At 50.9% G+C, this 25,248-nt stretch overlaps 1 protein-coding gene across 3 annotated transcripts in view; it reads right to left on the bottom strand.

Annotated features, from left to right (window-relative positions):
- Positions 1-25,248, bottom strand: part of EML1 (echinoderm microtubule associated protein like 1) — an 87,675-nt gene that overhangs the window by 33,055 nt on the left and 29,372 nt on the right. For 2 of the 3 annotated variants that reach the window (XM_006879066.1, XM_006879067.1), the window contains 4 exons: positions 23,726-23,860; positions 9,541-9,569; positions 6,154-6,283; positions 177-326 (listed from right to left, as the gene is read on the bottom strand). In XM_006879066.1, the coding sequence (XP_006879128.1) occupies positions 177-326; positions 6,154-6,283; positions 9,541-9,569; positions 23,726-23,860 (444 nt within the window). Of the gene's footprint in view, positions 1-176; positions 327-6,153; positions 6,284-8,800; positions 8,858-9,540; positions 9,570-23,725; positions 23,861-25,248 lie in introns of all 3 variants that reach the window. The other variant, XM_006879065.1, reaches the window with a different exon arrangement.

Here is a 25,248-nt window from a genome sequence, read left to right as displayed (position 1 = left end):
CCTCTCCCGTGTCCCTGTGCCCTCTCCCGTGTCCCCGTGCCGTCTCCCCTGTCCCCGTGCCCTCTCCCGTGTCCCTGTGCCCTCTCCCGTGTCCCTGCTGTGCCCTCTCCCATGTCCCCGTGCCGTCTCCCATGTCCCTGTGTCCCTGCCGTGCCCGCCCCCCCGGGCGCACTCACCACTTGACGTCATCGTTGTGGCCGGTGTAGTGACGCTGCAGCTGTTCCTCCACGTTGTAGAGCACCACCACCGAAGCGATGAAGTACACCGTCTCGCCCGTCGGGAGCAGGTACAGGTTGTTGCGACAGTCTCGGCCCCTGTAGCCATAGCTTTGTGCAAGTCAAGACAAAATATTCCCCTTTCTCCAAGAGCAGAGACGGCGTCACTCAACGCACCCAGGACCAAAACACTACAGGGCTTTCCCGTCAGGCTCACTGACTAAAGAAACGGCAGACGCCAAGCACCGCAGAGCACCTGACCCCCAGCTGGCACTCGGCGGGGCTGCAACCAGCCACTGGCTCAACGGGATTCGTGTTTTTCACAACCCTTGGATGTGCTTTTGTTTTTGGCATTACATTTTGAAAGCTGACATTTTAAATCAATATTGATTCCATGATATTGGACATGATCATGTAAAGAAATCGTCAAGGATTTCATTGTACTCGGATCCACAATAAATGTCTAGGAAAGCGGTGCTAAAACCAAATCAAATGACACACTGTCAGTGGCAAATCTACTGCTGAGGAAAGCCAGGGTGCCACATTAGACTAGACAGCGCCTGGGGCCCTGGAGGCTGGGCTGCAGTCCCAAAGGCACGCGGTTCAAATCCACCAGCAGCTCCACAAGGAACAGGGTGGGCATTTCCTCCTGTGCAATTTGCTGCCTCTGAAAACCCCCTGGAGGGTCAGCTGTGGGCTGGTTCCGACCCAACAGCACACACCCCACCATGACAAGTCATCGAGCCGTGGAGAAGGAAGGCAGTGGCCTTGATGCTTTGAGTTGAATATAAACCACGGCGGCCACAACCCCACCACGGTTTAGGAAGACTTGCAGCCGGAGTGCTTCATGGAGACAAGGATGCGAGCCTTTGTCTTGTACACTCCAGGCATGTGATCAGGAGGGGTAGTCCCAGGAGCAGGACACCACCCAGCTAAACAGAGGGTCAGTGAAAGGGAGGAGACCCCTCAGGGAGCGGGGCTGGCACAGCGGCGGCGACAGTGGCCAGAGCCCGGCACAAGGTGAGCGGGGGTTTGCGCTTCTCGACTGTTTCACCGTGAAGAATGTGCCATCAGGTTAGGAGAACACTCACTAACAACCTGTGTTACGCAGATGGCACAGCTCTGCTAGTTCAAAGTGAAGACTTGAAACATTCAAGAAGATCAAAGACATTTTCTTCATATCGTCCAGCTTCTTTGCTCAGTATTCAGACTGAATGGTATGAAGGAAGGATACAAGTCTGACACACGCCTTTCCTGATCTGAAACCATGCAGTGCTGCCGTGTTTTATTTGGACAACTTCTTGGTCTAGATCTAGGCAAACAATGTTGTTACGTGCTGTCAAGCTGACTACAACTCCCAGTGACCTTATGAACGAGGGCTCTGAACCTTGCCCTATGCTGAGCCAACTTCACCTTTGACACCTGACCCCATGGCCACAATCACTGTGTCAATCCATCTCATCCGGGGTCTTCCTCTCCTACACTGACCCTCAACCCTTCCAAGCCTGATGTCCTTCTCCAAGGACTGGTCCCTCCTGGCAACATTCCCAAAGTATGTCAGATGGAGCTTCAAAATCCTTGCCTCCAGGAAGCAGCTTGGTTCCACCTTCTCCAGGCAGACCTGTTTGTCCTCCTAGCAGTCCATGGTGTTCAATACTCCTCTCCAGCACCACAGCTCAGAGACACTGATTCTGTCATCCTTATCCATTGTTCAGCTCTCAGATGTATAGCAGGCAATTGAGAAGATGAAGGCCTGAACCAGGTGCATCTCAGTCTCCAGACTGACACTGTTGCTCTTTAATACTCTGGAGAGGTCCCTGACAGCAGGTTTTCCCAAAGCAACTCATCTTTTCATTTCCCCACTGCTGGTGGCAAGAGTGTTGAGTGTGGATCCAAAGAAGAGGAAATCATGAACCACCTCAATCTTTTCTCCATCTATCGCGATGCTGCTTAATGGCCCCATGGTGAGAATCTTTGTTTTCTTCATGTTGAGATGCAACCCATACTGCAAACTGCGGTCCTTGACATTTCACTGAAGATACTTCAGGTCTGCCTCAGTTTCAGCAAACAGGGTTGTGTCATCTGTGTAACGCAGGTTGTTGATGAGTCTTCCTCCAATCCTGATGACGTATTCCTATTCATGAAGTCTAGCCTCCCAAATGATCTGTTCAGCATATAGACTGAAAAGATACACATTCCTTTCTTGATTTTGAACCATGCAGTGTTCCTTTGCTTTATTTGGGCATCAGCTTCCTGTACCAATTAGGTTTTACATGCGCACAATCAAGGGTTCTGGGATTCCCATTCTTCTCAGTGCTAGTCACCGTTTGTTGTGATCCACACAGTCAAATGCCTTTGCAAAATCAATAAAACACGTATTTCAACCAAGATCCTTCAGATATCAGCAACTATAATCCCTAGTGCCATGGCCTCTTCTAAACCCAGCCCATATTTCTGGCAGGTCTCTGTTGATGTTCTAGTAATTTCTGGATATCTTGAGCAAACTTTTGCTTAGATATGATATTGTTGGATAGTTTCCACATTCAGTTGGATCACCTCTTTTGGGAGTGGGGATGAATATGGATCTCTTCCTATAAGGTAGCTCCAAGAAGGAACGCATACCTTAGAACAACAACTAAAAGAGGACAGAAGACAGGAAGGGACAGGAAAGATAGACAAATGGAAATAGAAAGCAAAGGAAGTGAAGCATGCTGTCATATTTTGAGTTTTGTAATGAATGCTACAAAACAAAACACATATGAATTGTTGAAAGGAAAACCAATTTACCCAGTAAACTTACACTCAAATGACAACAAACCTTAAAAAAATCAAGAGGCGGCTGACCAAATCAAGTGCTGATGAGGCTGTGAGGCTCCTGGAACCCCCAGTGTTTCCAGGGGAAAGAATAAGACGGCAGAATCACCTCGGTGCAGAGACGATGAAACGGCAGGAACGGATTCTTACACAACCCCACTCATAAAAGCCCGTCTACATGTGAATGGGAAGACGAATGTGGCATGTCCACGCTCAGTAATTAAAATGGACCAACCACTGAAATAATAACATGCATGCATCTCAAAATAAATATGCCAATAAAAGGGGGGAAAAGAAAGAAAAAGATTGTATCTCATGATTCCAGGAAAGGGTAAATAATCTTTTATGAGAGCTGATTAAGTTCCCTGGAGACAGGGTGGGCAGTCGGGAAGGATCACAAGGGGGCGTGTGGAAACTTCCAGACACGATGGCCACGTGCATCACCCTGACTGCAGAGGTGGTCTCACATTATCACTTATAGGCCAAATCGAGGCAACTCTATCTTCCAGTGTGTGCGGTTTCTTGTACGTCCTTGCATGCCAATTAAATGTGTTGGGTTTTTAGGGCATTTACTCTCGCCTTAAAGTCCACCTGTGTAGACAGGGGAGCTGCAATCTTCCTCGATGGGGGGTGGGGAAGCACAGTTACTTCGCCCCCTTTTCCCCAGCTCGCCTTTCCCCCTTTCCACTGGCTTCCCCAGCAGCTCATTCACCCACAAACGTCGCATGCAAAGCCTCCTGTGGCTCAGTCTTGAGAACAGGTCTCGGCGGGTGAGCCGAGATGCCCATGGCCTTGGTGTGCGGAGGGACGGGTCCTTCCTTACTCAAGTGCAATTCTATCTATGCATCGACACTGTGTCCGCTTTATGTAAGGCACACCCCGGATTCCACTTAGCACTCTGCTCTGCGTTACTAACTCCTCCCTGGGCGACACAGTTAATGCCCCAAGCTACTAACTGAAAGGTCCGGGGTTCAAGTCCATGCTGGATGAAAGGCCTTGTGATCTTTTGAAATACAGCCATTGAAAAGCTGGTGGGTCACAGTGCTCCTCTGACCACGTGGGGTCCTTCAGAGCCATGGCGTCTTCAAGCGACACTGACAAGTTCCTACTGGATGTGAAGAGGAACTATTCATCCTAGAACACTTCCTTCAGGACCTCCCTTCTAAAAAGAACGTTTTTCTGTGTCTTTTGTGACGGTTCTGCACAGCAGTTTAGGCTCCCATCCAGTGGTTTCTACATAAAATGCTCACAGACTTTGGTCACATTCTTCACAGTGCGTGAACAGTCTCACTGCTTCTGTTCTGGTTGTTCTGTTTGCATTGATCTAGCTGCCCTGGCCCCTGACACCCTCACGTTTGCTGTAAAGCCACTGCTGACACCGTAATCTCACACAGGTGATTTCCGACCTTCTGGGTGACATTTGTGCTTTTCGGAGCTTGTTTGTTATGTCGCTGCGAGGGGTTCGTTCCAGCTCGCGGTCCAATGAGTACATCAGGACTACCGTCAGGGAGTAGGTGCAGGGAGTGCCCCAGTATCAGCCGACCCAGCGGGTCTGGGGTTTTGCTTGGTTTGTTTTCAGAAATCTGAGGTCTCGTTTTGTACTTTCTCCCTTCTTATCAGGGTCGACGGGCAGGAGCCCCGATTCCCTCACCATTTCTTTTCGGTTAGAAGGATTCTGCCAGTACAGGTCCAGCTTCCATTGCGGATATTTGCTTTTCCTCCCTCATAAGTCTAACTGTCCCTGCCGTTCCCAGTAAACACGTCCCGCTCTTGACTTTTCCATCAGTCAGGCCCTCAAGAGCTTTGTCACATTTAAAATAACCAGACCTCACATCTTGAGCTGAATCCCAATTCGCCTTCGTGATTGTTTCCACCCAGCTTGCTTCTCTGTAAGAGCTTGGCTAAGCTTACATGGGCAGTTTCCGGGTTAGGAAAGAGGTCCACACCTGTGGGTGTCTTTAAGTTGATTTTGTAGGTGAGAAGAAACACATAGGTACGGTTCCTGTCCAGCCTGAGTTCGGCATGAGGGACAGGAAAGATGTGGGGGGCTGCTTCTGTAACGATTTCCAGCTTTGGAGGTCCCAAGGGGAAGTTCTTCTCTCCTTGTAGGGTGGTGGTGACTGGGAATCAGCTTGACCGTCAAGGGTTTGGTTTGGGCTGTTGTGCAAGAAAATCTAGAAGCCCCTTCAACGACATGAAGCAAGTGAAGGCGGCTATGTGGACACCTGGGCCAGGCTTTGAAAGTGTGAGCAGATTGGCATGAAAGCCCACACACAAGTCACCTGTAAGTCGGACGTGTGCAGCCTGAGGACTTACTGTCCTGTGCGGAAAACGACCAAAAGTGAGTGGTGTGCTTTCCCTGACCAAAGCGCCACAATCAGATGGCATTTGAGTAATTTCTTTAGAGGAAAAAGGACTGTGTATTCTTAGAGCCCAGCCCACTGTGCTCCGATTCACAGTGGCCTGGTGGGAGAGCACAGAAGCGCCCCTGGGCTTCTGAGGCTGGGATCCTTTCAGACCAGCCCCCCAGGTCCTCATCCCCCATTTCTGAGGCTGAGATCCTTCCAGAATTCCCCCCGCTTCCAAGGTCGAGATCCTTCCAGAAACACACACACACACAGACACACACACACACACACACACACACACACACACCCCGGCGTCCGAGATCCTTCCAGAACCACCCCTCTACTGCCTCCCTGGCTTCCGATGCCGAAATCCTTCCAGACACTCCCTCCCAACCCCCCTTCCCTGGCTTCCAAGGCCGAAATCCCAGAAGCCCAGAAGCCGACAGGCTCGTCCCTGTCCCTCGGACCAGCTGGCGGGCTCCCAGAGCAGGCATTGTGGTCAGTGGCCAAAAGCTCTGAGCATGGCCTCCAGGACTCCTTCATGGGGCCTAACGGGCCTAAGCGGTGCCTATTAGGGGTCCTCCTGTGTCGAACACTGAACAGCCTTCTAACGTAAAGACAATTCTGTTAGTTTCATTTTTTTAAAAGAGAGAGTTGGAGATTTTCTTTTAAAAAGCTTAAGAGGACACATTGTCTGAATTTCTAGCTGAACCTGAAGCTGATAACCCTGAAGCCGAGGCCAGCGCGGAGTCCGACCGGCTCGGGGTAAAGGATACACCCACTCCAGTCTCAGGCGCTTGGTGGGAAGGTCCACTTTTGCTTCCAGATTGTAAGAATCCACCTGGTCTCGGGGCATGTACATGGCGACAGGGCGTCCGCGAAGGAACATCTTCACATAGCCTTCCTCTGTGAAAAGAACGAGGATGTCAGTAGGACTCACTGGAGACCAGTGTACCTACAAATGGCCCCCCTGGCCTTCCAACGCCTCAGTGAAGGCCTGACACTTCAACATCTTAGGGGGAAAGAACCAAAGCAAAAAGTTGAGCAGTTTAAAACAAAAGCCTGTGTCTTGTTTGTGTTCAGTTTTTTGATTGCCTAAGTTCGTGTAAATGTGCAGAGGTTGTAAAGGCAAAGGCACTGGGCCTCACTAATTCTTCTCGCCACACTGTGGTGCCCACATCTGCTCAACCATCAACCACACCCAACGAGGCTGAGCTGATTCCAACTCCAGGTGGCCCCACAGGGCAGAGGAGAACCGCCCCGGGCTGTAAGCTTGTAGAAGCAGACTGCATCTCTTCCCCACAGGGACGGGGCTGGGCCCTGGGCTTCACTACAGCACCACCAGCAGTTCTCATCATCAAAACCCAGCCCAACTCACCGCTGTAGACGAGGGACCAACTCCTAGCTGGCAGTGGGCAAGCTTTCAGAAGCTGTGAATCTCACGGGATTTCTCCCACGGAGCACGTGGTGGATTTGAACTGCCTGCCTTTGTGTTAGCCACACAATTCCCTAACCAGAGGTCCCCGGAGCTTGTCAGAAGTGGGAAAATGACACCCCCAAGATTACAGCCTTAGAAATCCTCTCTAGACTTCTGCTGAGCTCAACGTCTAGGCGAGTGTACCAAGCGTCCTGAACTCTTGACAGTTAAGGTGACTTGCTCTATCTCTTGTCATGTGACTTGTTACATCATGATGCGAAGGTAAGTCAGATCATTCACTCAAGTGTGAAGGACACCAGGGCAGCAGAAGTACGTGCTCAGAAGCATGCAAGAGCAGGGCGCCCAGCAGAGGGCTCCGAGCAGAAAACCAGGGCAGAAAACAGCGAGAGAAATGCGGGGAGAGTCCACGGTGGAGCACCTTGTGATCAAGTCCTAGTTAACAAATCACGGCTACGGCAAAAGTAAGAGTCAGTAATAGATTGACGCAGAGAAGCACCTGAAAACAGGCAAACAAAAATTCCAATTTGAGGTTTTCTGCCTAGTTTTTAGGATACAAGAACCTCAAGCAAAATGTCTTATGAGCGGTTTAGAATTCCTGGACTCAGACCTTGATGGGTCACTGGCAAACAGAGGACCAGCCCTGAGGGCATCTGAACTGGGCAGCAGGGACTGGGGACACCTGCAGTGAGCTCAAGAGAGCACCCTGTGCATGGCAGAAACTGTGGTGGGGGAGACGTGGGACCGGGCAGGGCCGGGAGCACATACACATCATCTCCACGGGGCCTATTCCAAGGACTTCCAGCACCGTCACATGCACCACTGCCTGAGATGTGGGGGCTTCTGGCTCTGTTAGGGAAGCGTGCGTGGGGTTCTCCAGCGCATGCATGCCACACCCTTTGCTGACTGCCCCGCAGGTCCACTACAGGCCGTGGGCCAGACTTTGTGCCTATCACCTCCTCCTGTCCCACAGCTGTCCCGTTCTCCCCAGCCCCCTGGATGGGTCCATCTGAGCTCCCACTTGCCCAGGCTCTCTTGTCCCATCCTATGCGGTCTTAGATCAGCTGTCAGACCCATCTGGGTACTTCTTGTCCCCAGGACGGACTTCCCTGAGCCCCTTCCCTTAAAAGTCCTTGTGGCCTGCCCGCTAGGCTCCATCTTGGATGCTCAGCTCACCACCCCCATCCCATCTGGACTCTCCTTCCTCGGACACCGTGTGCACCTGCTCTTGTAGTCTCGGGGGCTCTGCCTCTGCTGGTCTCCATTCCCCAGCCCCTGGCCCATGCACCAGCTCAGCAGACTGGCGGTGAGCCCGTGGAGGAATCTCAAATGCTCCAGTGACCATCAGAGGAGGCCAGGGCAGGCTTGGTGAGCTTAAAGGTGGGTGACAGGTGACATCACTGATTGTCTTTGTAAGGAAGGCATCAGCTCTTGTCAGGGAGCTCACAGAGTAGAGGAGAGAGAATACAATGCCACGTCCCCAGCACCAGAAAGCCCAGCATGGATGACAGAGCCAGCACACGTGCGATCCCTCCAGGGGTAGACCGCCGCTGTGTGCTGGTGAAGGACCACAGGCGTGTGTGTCTGCCCTGGACACTGCTTAGCGCTGGCCATTTGGATATCCTCATTCACAGTCAGGTGCAGCGAGGGAATGTGATCTCTCCCGGGGATGTTAGAACAGCACACACAGGCAGCCCGGGGCGCGTGAGGGAGGGAGGCCAGCAGCCGTGCAGGGCCGCTCAGGAGCGGGACAGCCGGATGCCCCGCAGCTCTCTCCAGGTTCACACGGACTCTTCAAAGTCCCTGGCACCAGCCAATCATCCATCAAGATGCAGTTCCTGGCCACTTGTTCAAGGCCAGCCAAGGAAGTGCTGAGAAGACTGATCTTGTGAATGCACTGGCCTCCCAGACACTTTGCGTGTGAGGGGCGTCTGTCCGCCTGGACGAAACCATGCAGAGAGCTACGAGGTGTGTGCGAGGCCGCCTACCTTGGCAGTGTGTCACCCGGCGCTTCCCTTGTGATTTCGGAGACAGAGACAGAAGGGCTGGATAAAGAGAGGTGGAGTGCGTGGCAGGGCCGCCGGCCAGGAGCGCTCAGGCTCGCGGGCAGGGGGGCCAGGTGCACCCAGGACACGGCTGTCAAGTTTTCAGGGCACATCTCTGCACTCCTGACAAGGAGAACCCTACCCTGCCACGTGCTGATTTACCAGAAAACCATCAACACAAAATGTGGCCTTGGCCTCCTGAGTCTGAGGCTGGGGACAGGCTGGGGTGGATGTATTTAACCACCTGCACACCTGTGGGTTCGCCTGGCCTTTATACACATTCATGTGCTAAAATCAGCATCTCACCTACTGCAGACTGCGTTCAGAAACATACAGACAGGGGTACGAACTAGCAGCTCAGGGGTCCGATCAAAGGCAGGAAGACCAGAGCTATTTTCAGACAAAGTGGCCATTGGTGGTCACGTCAGGTCCTGCCTGGCAGGTGGGGAACAATGACGTAGGCCTCTGCTGGCTTTTAACCCAGAAATTCTGAGACAATGTGGGCGGTGGCACTTCACAATGTCCCCATGACAGGTCTGGAGTCCATATGGAAGGAGTCACCTGAGCCCTGACACATAAACCCAAGGCTTCTGTCCCCTACGACCCAGCCCGAGGAAGGCCACTGCGTGAAGGCCTCTGAGTGAGTCGAGGGCCACCCCCTGGGGAAGTGAAAGCAGACTTACCTGAACTGAACACAGGCTCCTTGGGTTTGCTGTGAAAACAAAAAAACAAAACCAGCATTAAATGAAGGTTCTGGTGTCACAGCATCCACAGAAGACCCCACTGTCATCAGCTGCTGTCCATCACTCAGGAGGCTCACTTTGTGTGCAACTCAGAAGGAAAGCTAATCAGTTAAAAGCAGAAAAAAACACACAAGTACATAAAATCACCCAAAACTAGGTGCGAGAAGCCCAGTCCTGAATTTTTGGCCAATGGGAGTGTTCCATGAGCACAGAGTGGAGTGTGACACTCCTCTGTCAAGATTCAGCACCACAGTGTCCCTGCATGTGCTATGAGGACTTTTGAAGATGTCCTGTCCAGGCACTGCTCTCGGCCACTTCTGCAGGTGTGGTCCCAGCGGCCTTGACTACAGACACAAGGTTCACTTTTGACCAGCGTCTTCATCAGTGTGAGAGATAGCTAGGTCCACTGTTGAGAGGCTGTGGAGACGTAGCCTGACAAAGCCCTGGAGACAGAGCCAGAGTTAAAGGTCTGCTTGCTCGATGACTGAAGGAAGAGCTGACTTGTGACTATTATGAAAAAGCTGGTTGGACAACTGAGGAGACGAGAGGCTACTTGGTGCTTGTGCTGCTGCACTGAACCTGGACTTTCACTTACTGATTGGGAAGCCATCTGAACTCACTGAGGAGTGGTGCCTGGCTGTTAACCTGCCCTGGGAACGCTGCACTAAACCTGGACTTTCACTGTGTGATATCATTTGCCTCCCTCACCTCCCAACCTATTTCCCTAATAAACTTCACAACTGTCAGTCAAGTCAGTGAGTCAATCCACAATACACACAGGGACAGCGTGAGGGGCATGTCTGACGTTCAGGGATCAGTTTCATACTGTGGTTGTTGCTGAGAGGGACGGTTCCCCGTTGCAGAGTTAATAGTGCCCTCACTCAGTTGTCCCCATGCTGCACTTGCTCCTTTTACTCCACAGGACAGAGCAGAACTGCCTCGAATGGTCTCCAAGGCATCTTGACAGAAGCACGCTGCTTCACTGTCCTGCTGATGGGTTCAAACCATCAACCTTTCTAACCACGGTACCACAGACTCCTTCATAGAATGCTCCCTGTCGAAATGTGTAAACAAGGTTTGCTCTCTTTCTTCGTGTGCTTTTCACAGACTATGGAAACATGAGATTCTTGGCAAGTGATCTTCTAGACCACGACTGTTAGAGACTTGACTGTATTCCAGAAAGACAAGGCGCAGAGGCAAAGGGGCAAAGAATTCTGACCATCGGGGCTTGGCCACTGGCCCCAGGCCCAATGAGTGTCCACACATCAGGCCATCCCTGTGCTCAAATAGCCCCAACAGGGTCAAGGCAGCATGGCAGCCGACAGGCTTCCCACAAGGACGTCTTCTGTGAGGACCTCCCAGGTGCAGGGGGAGCAGCCCCTGTTACATCGTGGCACAGCTGCTCCATCCTGGGGAAGGAGCCCAGACGTGAGGTCAGCAGGCCGGTGAAGCAGACGTTAGAAAGCCACTTCACCTCCATAAGCCTCCATGTCCTGTGTCTGTGGGACGGTATAAACCACGAGGCCCGGGAACTGGGAGGACTAGATAAGGGGCTCTCATGATAATCAGCCCATTCTCTCTCTCTCTCTCTCTCTCTCTCTCCCTTCTCCTCCCAATTTCCATGACAAGGTCGTAGGCATTATTTCTGGCCCCTCGCCTAGTAGTCTTGAAACCAAAGCAATGTAAAGAATGCTACAACTTGCCTTAATATTTATCAAACCATGAAAGAAAGACCCAGGGTTGGAAGGTTCAATCTTTTCAGTTGAAAATAACGGCTTAATCATCAAACTGATTTATCACCTAATTTTTCTTGAGGTCTCTTTTTAAATTTTATATTGGTGTGCACACAAAGTTCGTATACATTATGTTCCACACTGTTCTTCATTCATACTGTGTTTCATACAATCACTTCCATGCATTATGTTCTAATAAAATCAAACCCCACTGGACCTTGTCCAATTTTGAGGGCCGATGTTTCAGAACGTAAGAAGTCCATTTAGAACTGTCTGTCGATAGGTGGTGCTGTTTCCACGACTCTTCAATGGCTCATGTGGTTTTAAAAAGAAATCACATCGTCTCTCTCAACCTCTCCCTCCCTCCCTCCCTCCTTCCTTCTCTCTCAACCTCTCCCTCCTCCTCTCTCTCCCTCTCTCCCCCTCTCCCTCCTTCTCTCTCTCTCTCTCCTCTTCCTCTGACTTGCTGCTCGGTGCTGTGGTGTTAGTGCTCACTCAGCAGCAACCCTACACCTCCCAGAAGGACACCCTGCCAGGCCTGTGCCGTCCTCACACACGCTGTGCAGCCACTGTCCCATGCCATCTAACCGAAGGTCCCTCTCGTCCGCACAGATCCTCCATGTGACCAAGCGCAGTGCCCTTCTCCAGAGGCTGCTTCTTCTTGGTAACACGTCCAAAGTGGGTGAGATGACGTTCTTGCCATCTTGACTTTTTTTGTGTGCATGTACCATCAAATCAGATCTGACTAGTACAGGAGGACACTGTCCCTCCCTCTCCAGCAGAGCATCTGCTGGATTCGAGCTGGGCACTACTGGGATTACAGTGCCGCTTCTTGCCACTAGGCCACCAGAGCTCCCTAACCATCTTGACTTCTAAGGAACAGTCTGACTGTTCTTTTTTTCAAGACACTCTCCTGCTTCTTCACAGTCAATAATCAATAATAGTCAATAACCTTCAGCAACACGTAAGTAAAAGTCATCAAGGGTTCTTCTGCTTGTGTGACTCACTGTCCAGTTCTGCACGCACATGGAGTGACCATGACGGCTCTGGCCAGATGTGTTTTAGCCCTCAAAGCGACATCTTGGCTTTTGAGGACTTCAAAGAGGGTTTTTTTGGTAGCAGATTTGCCTATGGTAATGGGTCATTTTGCTTCCTGTTTGGTTGTGGATCCAAATGAAAAAAAAAACAAAAACAAACCAAACCCAATTCTTGACAATTTCATCCTTTCCTCTGTTAATCATACAAACTTAACAACTTATTGCCATCAAGTCAGAAGCGACTTGGAGCTGACCCCCCAGGGACTTTTGAGAGGTGGTAAATTGCATGGGAATAGACTGCCCATCTTTCTCCCTTGGAGCAGATAGTGGATTCGAACTGCCTGCTTCTGAGCTGACAGTGTAACTCCATACCCACTAGGCCACCAGGGCTCCCTCTCCCTTGTGTTGATTACTGGTTCGGTTTTAAGGATTTTTGGTTTACGGTGAGGAGTAATTCACAGTGGGACTTTTCTCTTCTGTTAGTGCTTCCAGTTCTCTTTGCTTTCACCAAGCAAGGGTGTTAGAAATATTTACTGAGCAGTTACTGTGTGCCAGGCACTTTGCAAGGTGCTAGAGATTAAAAAAATTAATAAGTGACAGCTTCGGCACTCCCTACGTGTAAAGGGGAGGGTCAAGGGGCGTTTGTGAGGGGGGAGCCCCAGGTCAAGTAAACAGACAGGTGTGTAACCTGACAGCGTATCAGTGGGGTGAAGATCCAGGGGGGGCGTCCCACACAGGCAGGCCTCTCAGGCCGAGGCCGGAAGGTAAGCTGGAGTCAGCTGAAATGTAGCCCCCTCCCCAGCGTCTGCACCTCCAAAAATGTCTGGCCACGCCATGCACGACTCAGGAGGGGGACTCTCCACCTACAAGTCCCATCTCACTCAGCTGTGCCTGGGCTGTGGTTAGGAGGCCTGGCTGCTAGCTGAAAGGTGGGCGGTTCGAATCCACCAGCCTCTCTGTGGGAGAAAGATGGGCAGTCTTTTCCTATTAAGATCTGCAATCTCGGAGAGCCGACGGGGGGCTGTCATAAATATGATGTGCATTATGAAGTGAAGTATAAATATATTTTGATAGTAGGTCTTAGTTTTGATGGGAGGTTCTGTATTCATGTTTACTTTTACGATTCAGTGTTGTTTTTTTCTGATTATGTTGTCATTTTCCTCAGATTCCTTCTTTTTTAACTAAACCTATTTGAGTATCTCGTACAAGCTACCTGCACTCCTCTTGCAATGAGCTGCCTGTTAAGCCCTTTTCCGTTTTCTGTGGTGGCGACTGTCTCTCTGTTACTCCTAGTTGGGTGCTTTGAAATGGAAGGACCTTTGTGGAAGTGTGTCAGAGTGGCTAAAGGAATGGGATTTTTGGGTGTCCCCATGTCCTCCACACCTCGTGGGGTGTTCTGTCTACATTAGGTGCCCAATAGTACTGTGGGCTGGGAATGAGCGAGGTGACAAGAGAAATTCTGAGAGTGTCTGATTCCTCCTTCTACAGGCTGGGACGGTGCAGAGACAGGGGTCGGAGTTCCGAGGTGGCCCCGGAAGAGAGGCATTTTGAGTCTGGGAGAGGAGTGAGCAAAGCTGTGCCGATGTCCACCACCCCCTGCCATCTGGGGGCCAGCTCCGTGCCCCATGTCCTATGCACACGGTCCCCCTGCCACCATTCTACAACCCTGTGAACAGTGCTGGTCTCTCTCTCCCACTGGGGACTAAGCCACAGAGACTGTCAGGATTGCACTGTGTCCCCTCCAAATATAAGTCAAGATGCTGGTGCATGATCCTATGAAGATGTCCCTGTATGACCATCCAACGAAGAGTGACAAAGGGAGGGGCCAAACCTGACCACCTCTGAACTACTAGAACAGGAGAGCAGACAGGGGCATGCAGGGGGCAGGGAAAGATGCCAAGGAATGCCCAGGCTCGCCAGCAGACACCAGAGGACATGAGAGGGTCAGCATGGCTAAGACCACAACTTGAATTTTCAGCTTCCAATCCGGGAGGAAAGGAATCTGTCAAAGCCACCACTTGTGATATTTCTGTTATGGCAGCCCCAGGAGACTTAACGGATCCACTAACCTGTCCACAGTCAGAACGAAACTGGGTAGAGCTGAGCTCAGAAGCTGAGTGTGGCTAATGCAGCACCACCACCTGAACTTTCTCAGCTATGGGGGGAAGATCCACTCGGCAGTTGTTTACTGCTGGATGCACTGGGGACTGTTCTAGACACTGACTGTTCTACTGAGAACACACACACCCGTCCAACGACAGATGTGTGGTTAGTACACTGTGAGACTCATTCCAAAGCATTGTGGAAAGAGTTATTTATCGGAATGATGATGGACTTACATGGCAGTGGGAAGAGACGGACAGAGCACGTGCAGAAGGATATCAACGTGTCTAAACTGCAGGTCCAACAACCCAAGAAGACCATCTGGATGAAGTGTGGCCAGGTGCAGCTGTGAGCCTCTCAGTGGGGAGAAGGCAGGTGACCTCAGTTTCCTTTTACTGAACATCTGGATTTTATAACACTTGTGTAAGTAATTACACTGGAAAAGGAAGAAGAATCTAGCAGGGAACACTGAAAGAAGGTGCTGGGAGGGTGTGGCTATCAGGACCCAGGAGAAGATAAGATAAGGAGGGAGTAGCGGAAGGACCTTGAACTCCAGGCTGAGGACTCAGGCTTGGAGTGCAGGCCAGCAAAGTTAAGTAAAGGAAAAGCAAACTTGAGATTTGAGGGCCTGGAGGTGGTGGCCAATCTTGCTGCAGGCACAACACTTCCTGAAGATCAAAGACAAAAGCCTTCAGTGTCCATTCCACCTTAATGTAGAGAAAACAAAAGTCTTCCCAGCTGGACCAGAGGGCAACATCCCATCAGAGTGGAGAAAAGACTGGAGTTGCCACGCATTTCATTTCACTTGGACCCACAATCAACCCCATGGAAGCTGCTGCCCCAGAGATCAAACAACATTCTCCAGTGGACAAAAGGCTGCAAAAGACCTTCGGAAACGGTTAAAATGCGAAGCTTCCACCCTTCGGGCTAAGGTGTGTCTAACCCAAGCCAGGGTATGTTCCATTGTCTCATAATACTTTTGTTATTATGTTATGAGCTTGGCACAGACTAGCTGACCTGCGAGCAGGTTTTCAGAAGCAGAGGAGCGCAGGAGGAGACTGCCCGTCTTTCTCCCACAGAGCAGCGGGTAGATTCGAACCGCATGCCTCTGGGTTATCCGTACAACTCCCTACCACGAGAGGTCCTTTCGCCATACCTATTCAATGTGTACGATGAGCAAACCATACCAACGCCTGTACTGCAGGAAGAAGAATGTGGCATCAGGATCAGAGGACAACCCATCAACAACCTGAATTATGCAGATGACACAACGTGGCTTGCTGAAAGTGAAGAGGATTTGAAGCACTTGCTGGAGAAGATCAACATGGATCACAGTTCAACATCAAGAAAACAAAAATTATCACCACTAGACTAATAGGCAATATCATGATGGATGGAGAAAAGAGAGAAATTCCCAATTACTTCCTCTTACTTGGGTCTACAATCAACATCCTTCGTGCCAGCAGTCAAGAGATTAAAAGATGCACTGCAGTGGGGAGATCTTGTGTCAAGGAGAAGTGCTGAAGAGCAATGATGTCAGTTTGAAGACTAAGGTGTGCCTAATCCAGGTCACGGTCTTTTCAGTTACTTTCTATGCATCTGAGAGCTGGGCAATGAGTGAGGAGGAGAGAAGAAGAATCTGCGCCTTTGAGTTGTTGCGTAGGAGAGGAGCACTGAATATGACACAGGCTGACAAAAGGACAAACAGGTACGTCTTGGGAACAGTGAGAGCAGAGTGCTGCTTGGAGGCAAGGATGAGGGAGGTCTGTCCATGTACCCTGTGCCTGTTGTTAGAGAAGTCAGCTGGAAAAACAGAGGGTGACCTACAACAAGACAGACTGACAACATGGTCACTGCATCGAAGGGCTCATGTATGTCAGAGATTATAAGGATGGCACAGGACTGGGCAAGGCTCAGATCTGTTATTCCAAGAGTTGCTATGAATCGCCGTTAAATTGATGGCATCTAACTAATGAATAAGGAAGCCTGAAGAAGAATTGATGCCTTTCAGGGAGCTCTGTTGGCCTTGTGGCAAGAAGCTGCACTGCGATCCCAGAGGTGTGCGGTTCAAATCCACCAGATGCTCTGCTGGAGAAGGAGGGACAATCTCCTCCTATACCAGTCAGATCCAATTTGACACATAAAATAATAAAATAAAATATTTTAAAAAAAGAAAAGAATTGATGCCTTTGAATTATGATCCTGGTAAAGGAAACGGACTCTACACTGGACTGCCAGAAGAAATAACAACTCTGACCTGGAAGAGACCCAACCTTGTGAGGATGGAGAGAGCCTTGCGTACTCCTGACATGTTACCAACAGCAGCCAATCTCTGGAGAAGGACATCATCCTTGGTAAAGTGGACAAGCAACGGGGGGAGGGGGGGAGGGAGAAAAGGGACAACACTCATGGATGGAGTGACATGGTGGATGGAAGTAGCCTGGGGCTCAAACACGCTCAAGCCTAGACTGTGAGGACGGTACTGGACCAGGCAGTGCGTTGTCGTATCGTAAATATGAGTGAATATCAAATCAACAGCACCTAGCAACAAAACCAGGCGTAAAGGTGAAGCTCTTGGCTGAGAACAGATGGTGGTTCCAACCCAGCAGCCTCTGCTCAAGGAAAGACGTGGCAGGCATAAAAACCACAGGCTCGGCCACTGACAAGGCCGTTCTGCTCTGTCTTGTAGGGCTGTGAAAAGTCAGAACTGACAATAATTAACATTAGTATCACTTGCAAGCAAGGTTCTGTTGAAAATGATCCAAAAACCATTGACTGGACAGCACATCAACAGAGAATTGCCAGAAGTGAAGGTTGGGTTTAGAAGAGGCCGTGGGTACGAGGGACATTATCGCCAACGTTAGATGGATCTTGGCTGAAAGCAGAGAGTACCAGAGGAATGTCTGTGTTTCACTGACTATGCAAAGGCATTGGCAGCCTAGTCCTTCTTTAAAAATCCTAGCACTGAGTTCTGTATGGCCATTGCAAGGAGTTAATAAACCTGGCAGAGGAGCAGGGAGGGCTGTGGGAGGGACGGCTGGGGGCAGAACTGGTGAAAGGCTGGAGGAGGAGGCCGGTCTGACCCTCACCTCACAGGGATCAGCTTTGGCTGAAGCTGGTGATGGTGAGTCTCCTTTCCCCACGGCGAGAGCAGAGGGCAGATGTCCCTCCGTCCCCTGTCCAGATGTCACATGTTCAATCCTCATCTACACATCACGGGAGCCGGTGAAATCCAGCGACCACTTCTCAAGGAAGAGGAACACTGGGGCTTTAAACGACTACGGAGAGCAAACATCAGGACTCTACAACCGAGCCTTGCAGCCAGGACACTGTAGCTAGTTAGGATCCCAAATCCCCACTGCTTTGTGCTCAACAGGAAGATTTTTTATCATTTATAAAGAATGCCTGTATGTGTGGTAGACTGTTCCTGTTCTTGGGGAAAGAGCACCCTTTGTGTAATCTCCGCTAAAAGGCTGTATGTGCTACCAGTTTTGCACACGGTGTGTGGTAAACTGAGCTTTACGGCAAATAACGTGCAATTACGAGGAGTTCAGGCCAGCTCGGCGTGCTGCCCATGCCGACCCCCAGTCTGCCCAGCTGCACCGTCACGCCCATTCCTCAATGAGGACAAAGGGTCGTGGTCCCGTGACAGCGGGGGCTGACAGTGTCTGTGCCAACCACCAGCATGCCCTGTATTTCCTCAGCCACTGCTGGAGTCTGTCAACATCCACGCTGTCTGCTAGGGCTATGGTGCGTGTATGAATGTCACTTAATACGTGTCAGGCCAGAAAGTAGGACCAAGACTCTGAGACCCACCTAACCGCTTCGTCTTAAAAAGGAGGAAAATCAAGCCTGGGGTCGTGGAGTATCAGCCATTACTTTCCTCTCCAGTGCACCGCAAGGCAGAGGCCGCTGTGTGGAGTCTGTTCTGACCCTCAGTGTTCTGAGGCTGTGTCTGTGTACCTCATGGAAGCAGGACCTCCCGGAGCAGGACCTCCCGGAGCAGGACCTCATGGAAGCAGGACCTCACGGAGCAGGACCTCCCGGAGCAGGACCTCATGGAAGCAGGACCTCACAGGAGCAGGACCTCCCAGAGCAGGACCTCACGGAGCAGGACCTCACGGAGCAGGCTGCCCATCTTACACCCACAGAGGCCCCTGGTGAGCGTGAACTGATGACCTTTCAGTGTGCAGTACATGTAACACCCTCCACCACCTGAGCCCCATCTCTGCTCGGGCCTTTCTTACGTACCGGCCACCATGATGATGACCACTGGACGCTAAGCAAGGTGACCTCCTAAGAGTTGCCCACTTACCCCTGATGAGATTTAAGGGAACTGGGGATAATCTCCCTAATCCTTAGAGAAAAAACCGAGACACCATGAAGAGGCAGAGCTGGTCCAAACCAAGCCCTTCTTTCACTCCAGGGTCACACCCTCTGCATGCAGTCTGACCCGCCTTTAGTCACCAAATGGGGACAAGCTCGTAGATGACAGGCAGCACATTGGAGCAACAAGACCAGGAGGCGAAGGCAAGGGGACAGCACCTCCTAGATGACTGACCCCACCCTGTTTCAGAGGCATTCTGGGGACCACCTCCCCACCGCGCACTCTGACACTGCAAAGCCCTGACCCAGCGTCCCAGGGACGCTCACTCTGTTTAGTGCGAAGTCAAAAGCACCCAGGAGGGTGCTCACGTTGGACGGAGAGGCTCCGAGAAGGGCAGGGGCGCTATACTGATCTCCATGTCTCTGCTTCTCCCGCTCTCTGACTTACGGCTTGATTTCTCCCATGTGCTCCCAAACGTCCCTAGCAGAGCCAGGAGCCACCTGGCAAAAGGCAGCAACTTTCTCTTGGAAACTCCTCAGGTGTATGCAGCACAACTCTCTGGGTGCTGGGCTGGCCTCGGCCACCTCTGGGTTCTAAGGAGACTGTGGGTTCGTGGACTGCTGTAACTCTGGGAGTGATGCTTGGGTACATCATGGTGGGGTCACTCACGGTGGACGGCTTCCAAGGAGCTTCCATAGTAACCCAGAATGGGAAGAAGGCCATGGTGAGCTGCTTCTGAAACAACTTCCCAGTGTGGATGTCATGACACAGTGCGGGAGATGACCCCCCGGGATGGAAGGGCAGAGGGACACCACAGGACACAGTGTGAGGAGATGGCCCCCCGGGATGGAAGGACAGAGGGACAGCACAGGACACAGTGTGGGGAGATGGCCCCCCAGGCTGGAAGGCACTCCAGATATGGTTGCAGGGAGAGCTGACACCTGAGCGTAGGTCTTAACACTACGGCCAGGGCACAGCTGTGAGACCTCCACTTGCTGACATGGTACAACTCAAAATGAGACAAGTCAGCTGCAAATATCCATTAGTAACAGAAAATATGGAGAGTCTGAAGTATGAATCTAGGAAAAATTGAAATTGTCAGAAATGAAATGAAACGCTAGGAGATCACATCCTGTCACCGGGGGCTGGGACCATCTAATGCTGGACAATCACACAGTCAGTCCTCCCTGCCGAGAAGGGCAATGTGAAGAGGAATGGTATCAGCCTCACTGTCAGCATTTCAAGATCTCCCCTGACTCAAGAGGTTCATATCCACAGACCCACAAGGAAGATTCGCGAATGGGAGTGTTATTTGAATTTAGGCACCAGCCACTGATGCCAAAAATGGGAAGAAAAAAAAAATTATCAACTTCTGCAGCCTCAAATGGATCAAACATGCACTCAGGTTGCAGTGATACCTGTGAGTCAAACGCCAAGTCTGGAAAAAGGTGGCTCTGCCGTGAGTAACCATGGCCTTGAAGACAAGGACGACGGAATCCCCTAACACCAACTAACGACTTATGCACTGTAAAAACCTCTTTATCGACAACACAAATGGTGATGATCCACGTGGACCGTGCTGAATGAAATACACGGGAGTCAAATCTGTTACATCTGTCCCAACGCGACAGTGGAGAAGCTCTGAGTCACCAGGCACGCAGCGCCGGACGCCAAAGGCAGAGCTGCCCGCCAACGGCATGCAAGCAAGTGCGAACTAGCGTGGAAGAAAATGAAAACGAACGAGCTCAGGGGAGGGAAAACACCCCCGAGTGCATCCTGCGCAGTTTCAGAGCCATCTCACCTACGGAGCAGAGGCGTTAAACACAAAGGGTCGAAGACCAGAAGGGGTGTGGGATGTATCAAGACCTCATACTTGAACAAAACAGAAGGTCACAGAGAAGAAAATGGTGTCAGCAGAGCCTCTGAAACTTGCTAAAGTGAATGAAAGAAATGTTGACGGAAGGGGCCGGACAGAAGATTTAGATCAGCTCGAAGGGCAAAGCAAAGCATGATCATGAAATCGGCAAAGAGCTGAAGTCAGAAACTCACAGGGCTGAACATGCTTGGGGAAGACGTGAAAGGAAATCTCAAGTCTCACGTGGCAATACTGAAGGATTTTATGGACAAAACAGGGAAGGAAACAGGAAGTTCCAAGAGAAGGGGGAAGGACGAGGGTCTCCACTCACACGAACTGAGGGAGCGGAAACCCTCAGGCCACGCTGCACTGGAGGTCTGGTCAACCACGAGGCCCCAGGCCCTGACTGGGACGTGTCAGCAAACGCAATCCCACATGAGAAATGCTTACTGGTTTATGCTCAGAAACCAGGAAGACAGCCACCTGGCCAACCCAGATTATGTCCGTTCCAAAGAAAAGCATCAAATGGAATGTGGGAAGCATCAAACAATGTCAATAATGTCACACGCTAATAAAATGTTGAAGATAATTAAGAAGTGTTTGCTGCAGTTCATCAACAGGGAACTGCCAGAGTCAAGGTTCAGAAGAGACTGTGGAACCAGGGGCATCAGATGCACCGTGGTTGAAAGCAGGGACTCTTAGCTGTGCTCACACTGGACTCGATCTAGACGCAGATCAAAAGGCAGTTGTTTGAACAGAACAAAGGGGATAATGTAGGATCGAAATTCAGGAAGAGAGCATCAGGGTGGTGTTCTCTTATCATACTTGTGTATGCTAAACAAATAATTATGTTTATGCTAAACAAATAATTTCAGAAGCTGGGCTCTCTTAAGAGAAACCCGGCATCATGATTGGAGAAATTTCCCCAACAACCTGCCTTGTACAAATGATGTAAAGAAATCTGTCCTAGAAGAGGCACAGCCAGAATGTGCCAATTAGGTATTACTGTCATGACAGGAGTCCAGAACGAAGGCTGCAGAGTGGAGTGGACCTGGGGGCAGGGATTGTAAAACAATGAAAAAATTTTTCTTTTACTTTTCAAAGAGAAGAGTGTACTGGGGGGAGGGGTGCGCAGGGAGAAAAGTGCAACAGTGAATGAATGGAAATCCAAAGTTTCTATAAATTTTCATTAAAATTAATAATAATAATAATAATGAAACGAGGAAGGCAGGCTTTCCCATCGTGTCCTCTGGGCATGTTAACAGGAGGGGCCAGGCCTCTGAGTTGACTGCGTGTCATGCAACCCTATGAACGAGGGATCTGAACCCTGTTCTATCCTGCGCCATCCACAGCGTCCCTGACACACTCGAGTCCACTACTAGTCACTGTGTCAACCCACTCACTGAGTGTCCAGAGAAGGATGCAATCCTTGGTTTAACAGAGGGTCAGAGAAAACAGGGAGAGACCCTCAGTGAGATGGACTTGCACGAGATTACAACAACGAGCTGGAACACAGGAACAGATGTGAGGAGGGGGCACAGCCGGGCGCGGCTCAGTGTGTTCTATGTGGGCCCTTTAGGGGTCAGGACCCCTAACGACAGTGACAAAGGGACAGAGACTTTACTGGGAAATGAGCATGTGGCGTTGCTGGGATTATTTTTAGAAAATGACTAGTACATTTTCCCAGTCCTTTGGTTCCAAATCACAATTTCCTACATGGCAATTTTTGAAGAGAGGGAAAAAAAAAATCCCTTCATAAATATCTTTCATGGAAACATTTACCCAGCACATTAACCAAAGCTGTAGGAATTAAAAGATAAAACAGATCCGGAGTTTGCACAACGTGGATTCTTTTTGGAAATTCTTAATAAAAGCCAGATGTGTAAAGAAGGGACCAAGTTGTTTACTGCCAAGCGAGGGAGCCACTTGGCCAACTCCAGGCAGGGAAGCCCAGGGCCCCGCGTCAGGCTGAGTCGCATTCTGTCGCACTGTAACCACTCAGCCTTATTTCCATGGTATTATCACCCAATTAGCATAATCTTCTGATCCCAGGGACTAATCTCGAATTCAGAAGAGGATCGAGCCTCAGGCCAATGGTCTTCAAGTTTTAATTGACCGTGGCCTGTAGAAGAAGCACTTGTTGATGGGTTATTTTTTTTTTTATCTCTGTAAAAGAAATCGTTTGAGGATAAAACTGAAAAGCAGCTACAATTTCCTTTATAGGAGTGAATTAAAAGGATTTACAAACTTGGAATTTTTACAGCCTGTGGGTTGGAATCAATTGCTTTATGACTAAGCCTCCTTTATACAAGACCATTTTTGGGGGGAGAAAAAGCATGTTTAGCCTGTGAAGCTGAAATTCCTTTCTTAGCCTTGCTAACGAGAGTAAAATTAAAGTACAATGTATAAAAAGAACATAAAATTCAGCATTAGACAGCTGTACAGAGAGAAACTGTTCTCATGCACATAATATATCCTTTTAAAACTGCTAGAACCGATAAAGCACGTAACAAGCTATTAAGATCTTACTGCTTCACTTTCCCCAATTAAAAACCATCACTATCAAGTTGATAGGTATTTATTAGAATCCATTATAAACGAACTTCATAGAAAAGTTCAAAACTAGAATTATATTTCATGAAACCAAAATGAAAAACGGTTCTTATTTCTAGGGGGAACTCAATTGAAAGCAGTTTGTAAAGTCTTAAAGGTAGACATTTTCACCTGCGTGGCCTCAGAACACAGCTGCTAACCTCAACACCAACGTCAAAAGGAGCTGAAAGGCAGCAGGGTGGCGAGCAGAGGTGGGAATTCGGAGGAGCTGTCCCTCTGTGGGAATGGGGAGCTCCGAGGAGCATCCCCGGTCTGGGTTATGCACGCTGGGACCTCCGAAATAACCCCTGCCCCCAGCTGAGCTCTAACTGGAGTGGGCTCTGACTAGAGCAGGCGAGGAGACGCCATGGTTGCCCACCAACAGGCCTCAGTGTCTGTTGACCAGGGAACTCTGGATTCCCTGAGGACAGCGGGGACTCAAACTCCCGACCAGCAGAAGCCAGGAGCAAGGCCTTACCTCTCACTGTTCTTCTTGCCGCTGGAAGAACTGCTGGTGGAGCCCGTCCGATTGCGGTTTCCTTTGGGGTCCCCGTAGCTCTCCCTCCGGCCCCCAGGGGAGACACGTTCAGAAGAGCTGGTCCGTTTGATGGAGCTAGAAATGGAGCGTGAATGACAAGGTCCTTTAACACCATGGTGTGACTTTACTGTCGCGTGTAACAGTGGACCACAGGGCATCGGGGGCACGAGGGGCTTTACAAGCTAGCTGGCCTCTGAAATCCTATGCAGGGATGTGCACGCTCTTCCCATGTGCCCTGGAGTCGGGGTAGTGCTCACGGCCCTTGTAACCATCGTGGTGGAGCCCGCTCAGGGCTGCACAGAGGACCCTGACCTGGAGGAAGCCACGGGGCCCACCATCCCCGGCCTGCCGTCCAGTGGCTCCTGGCCATGGGTCTCCCCCCAGGGGACATGTGGCACTGTCTGGAGATATTGGGTTGTCACACTAGGAGGCTGCATTTAGTGGGTTAGGCCAAGCTGTATTTCCATGTGTGACTGAGTCATAGCTGACCCACAACAGATCCTCTGGTGAGTTTTCAGAGGCAGTAAATCACATGGAAGGAGACTGCCCGTCCTTCTCCCACAGAGCACTCGCTGGTTTTGAACCACATGCCTTTGGGATAGCAGCACAGCTTCTTACCACTAGGCTACCAGAGCTCCCCAGACCGGGTTAGATCCCTTGTTGTTGCTCGGATTCTAGTAAGCCTTACAGACTGCAGGGTGAACCGCCGTCCAGCCCTGGGGCCACCTCATAATTGCAGGCAGGCCTGCACCACGGCTGCGGTCTTCATGCCACCATCCTCCCCTTTCCACATCTTCCACTTTACCAGCCACAGTGTCTGTCTCCAGGGCACAAGGAAGAGGGACACTGCTGGACATGCTAAAGCGTCCAGGACAGTGCTGTCCCACCCCGGAACCATCCAGCCCAGGATGCTGACGGTGCTGGGAGTGTCGAGCTGTGGTCTAACGGCCTGCAGGGGGCAGCACCAGTGGACACCATAAACAGCCTGCCAGCCTTGACCAGGCGGTGTCCACGTGGGGCTTAACATCCCTCCGTGTAACAGGAGAGGCGGCCTGGGGAGGGAGGCCTGGGGAAGGCTGCCGGCGGCTGGGGAACTTCTGGAAAGATCCAAGGGACGGCGTGAATGTGTGGCAATTACAGGGGAGAAGAGCCTGCTGGTGGCCAAGGAGGCCCGCAAGGGAGGGGGGGTGAGGCAGAGCTGGGGAGGGGTGGATGGTGGGCAAGCGGCTGTCCTGCAGGGGCTCTGAGACACTGCTCTTCACCACGGGGTCCTGAGAGCCTGCTCACGCATCGTCGGTGTGCACTTCCAGAGGTGATGTGGACGGAGGAGTGTGTGTCACAGGCAAGGACAATCTCCTTAACCGAAAGGTGAACTGGGGGTGGTGGTGTTCCCCGGCTGGGGCTCAAGGAAGAAGGTCCAGCGGGGTAAGTCAGCCTGGACATGCAGGGGTGTGCAGAGACAC

This window comes from Elephantulus edwardii, unplaced genomic scaffold (assembly GCF_000299155.1).
Source record: "Elephantulus edwardii isolate Elephantulus edwardi_28Jun2011 unplaced genomic scaffold, EleEdw1.0 scaffold00002, whole genome shotgun sequence".
Taxonomy (NCBI): domain Eukaryota; kingdom Metazoa; phylum Chordata; class Mammalia; order Macroscelidea; family Macroscelididae; genus Elephantulus; species Elephantulus edwardii.
Note: the sequence above shows the minus strand (reverse complement) of the source record. Positions and strands in the feature narration are given on the sequence as shown.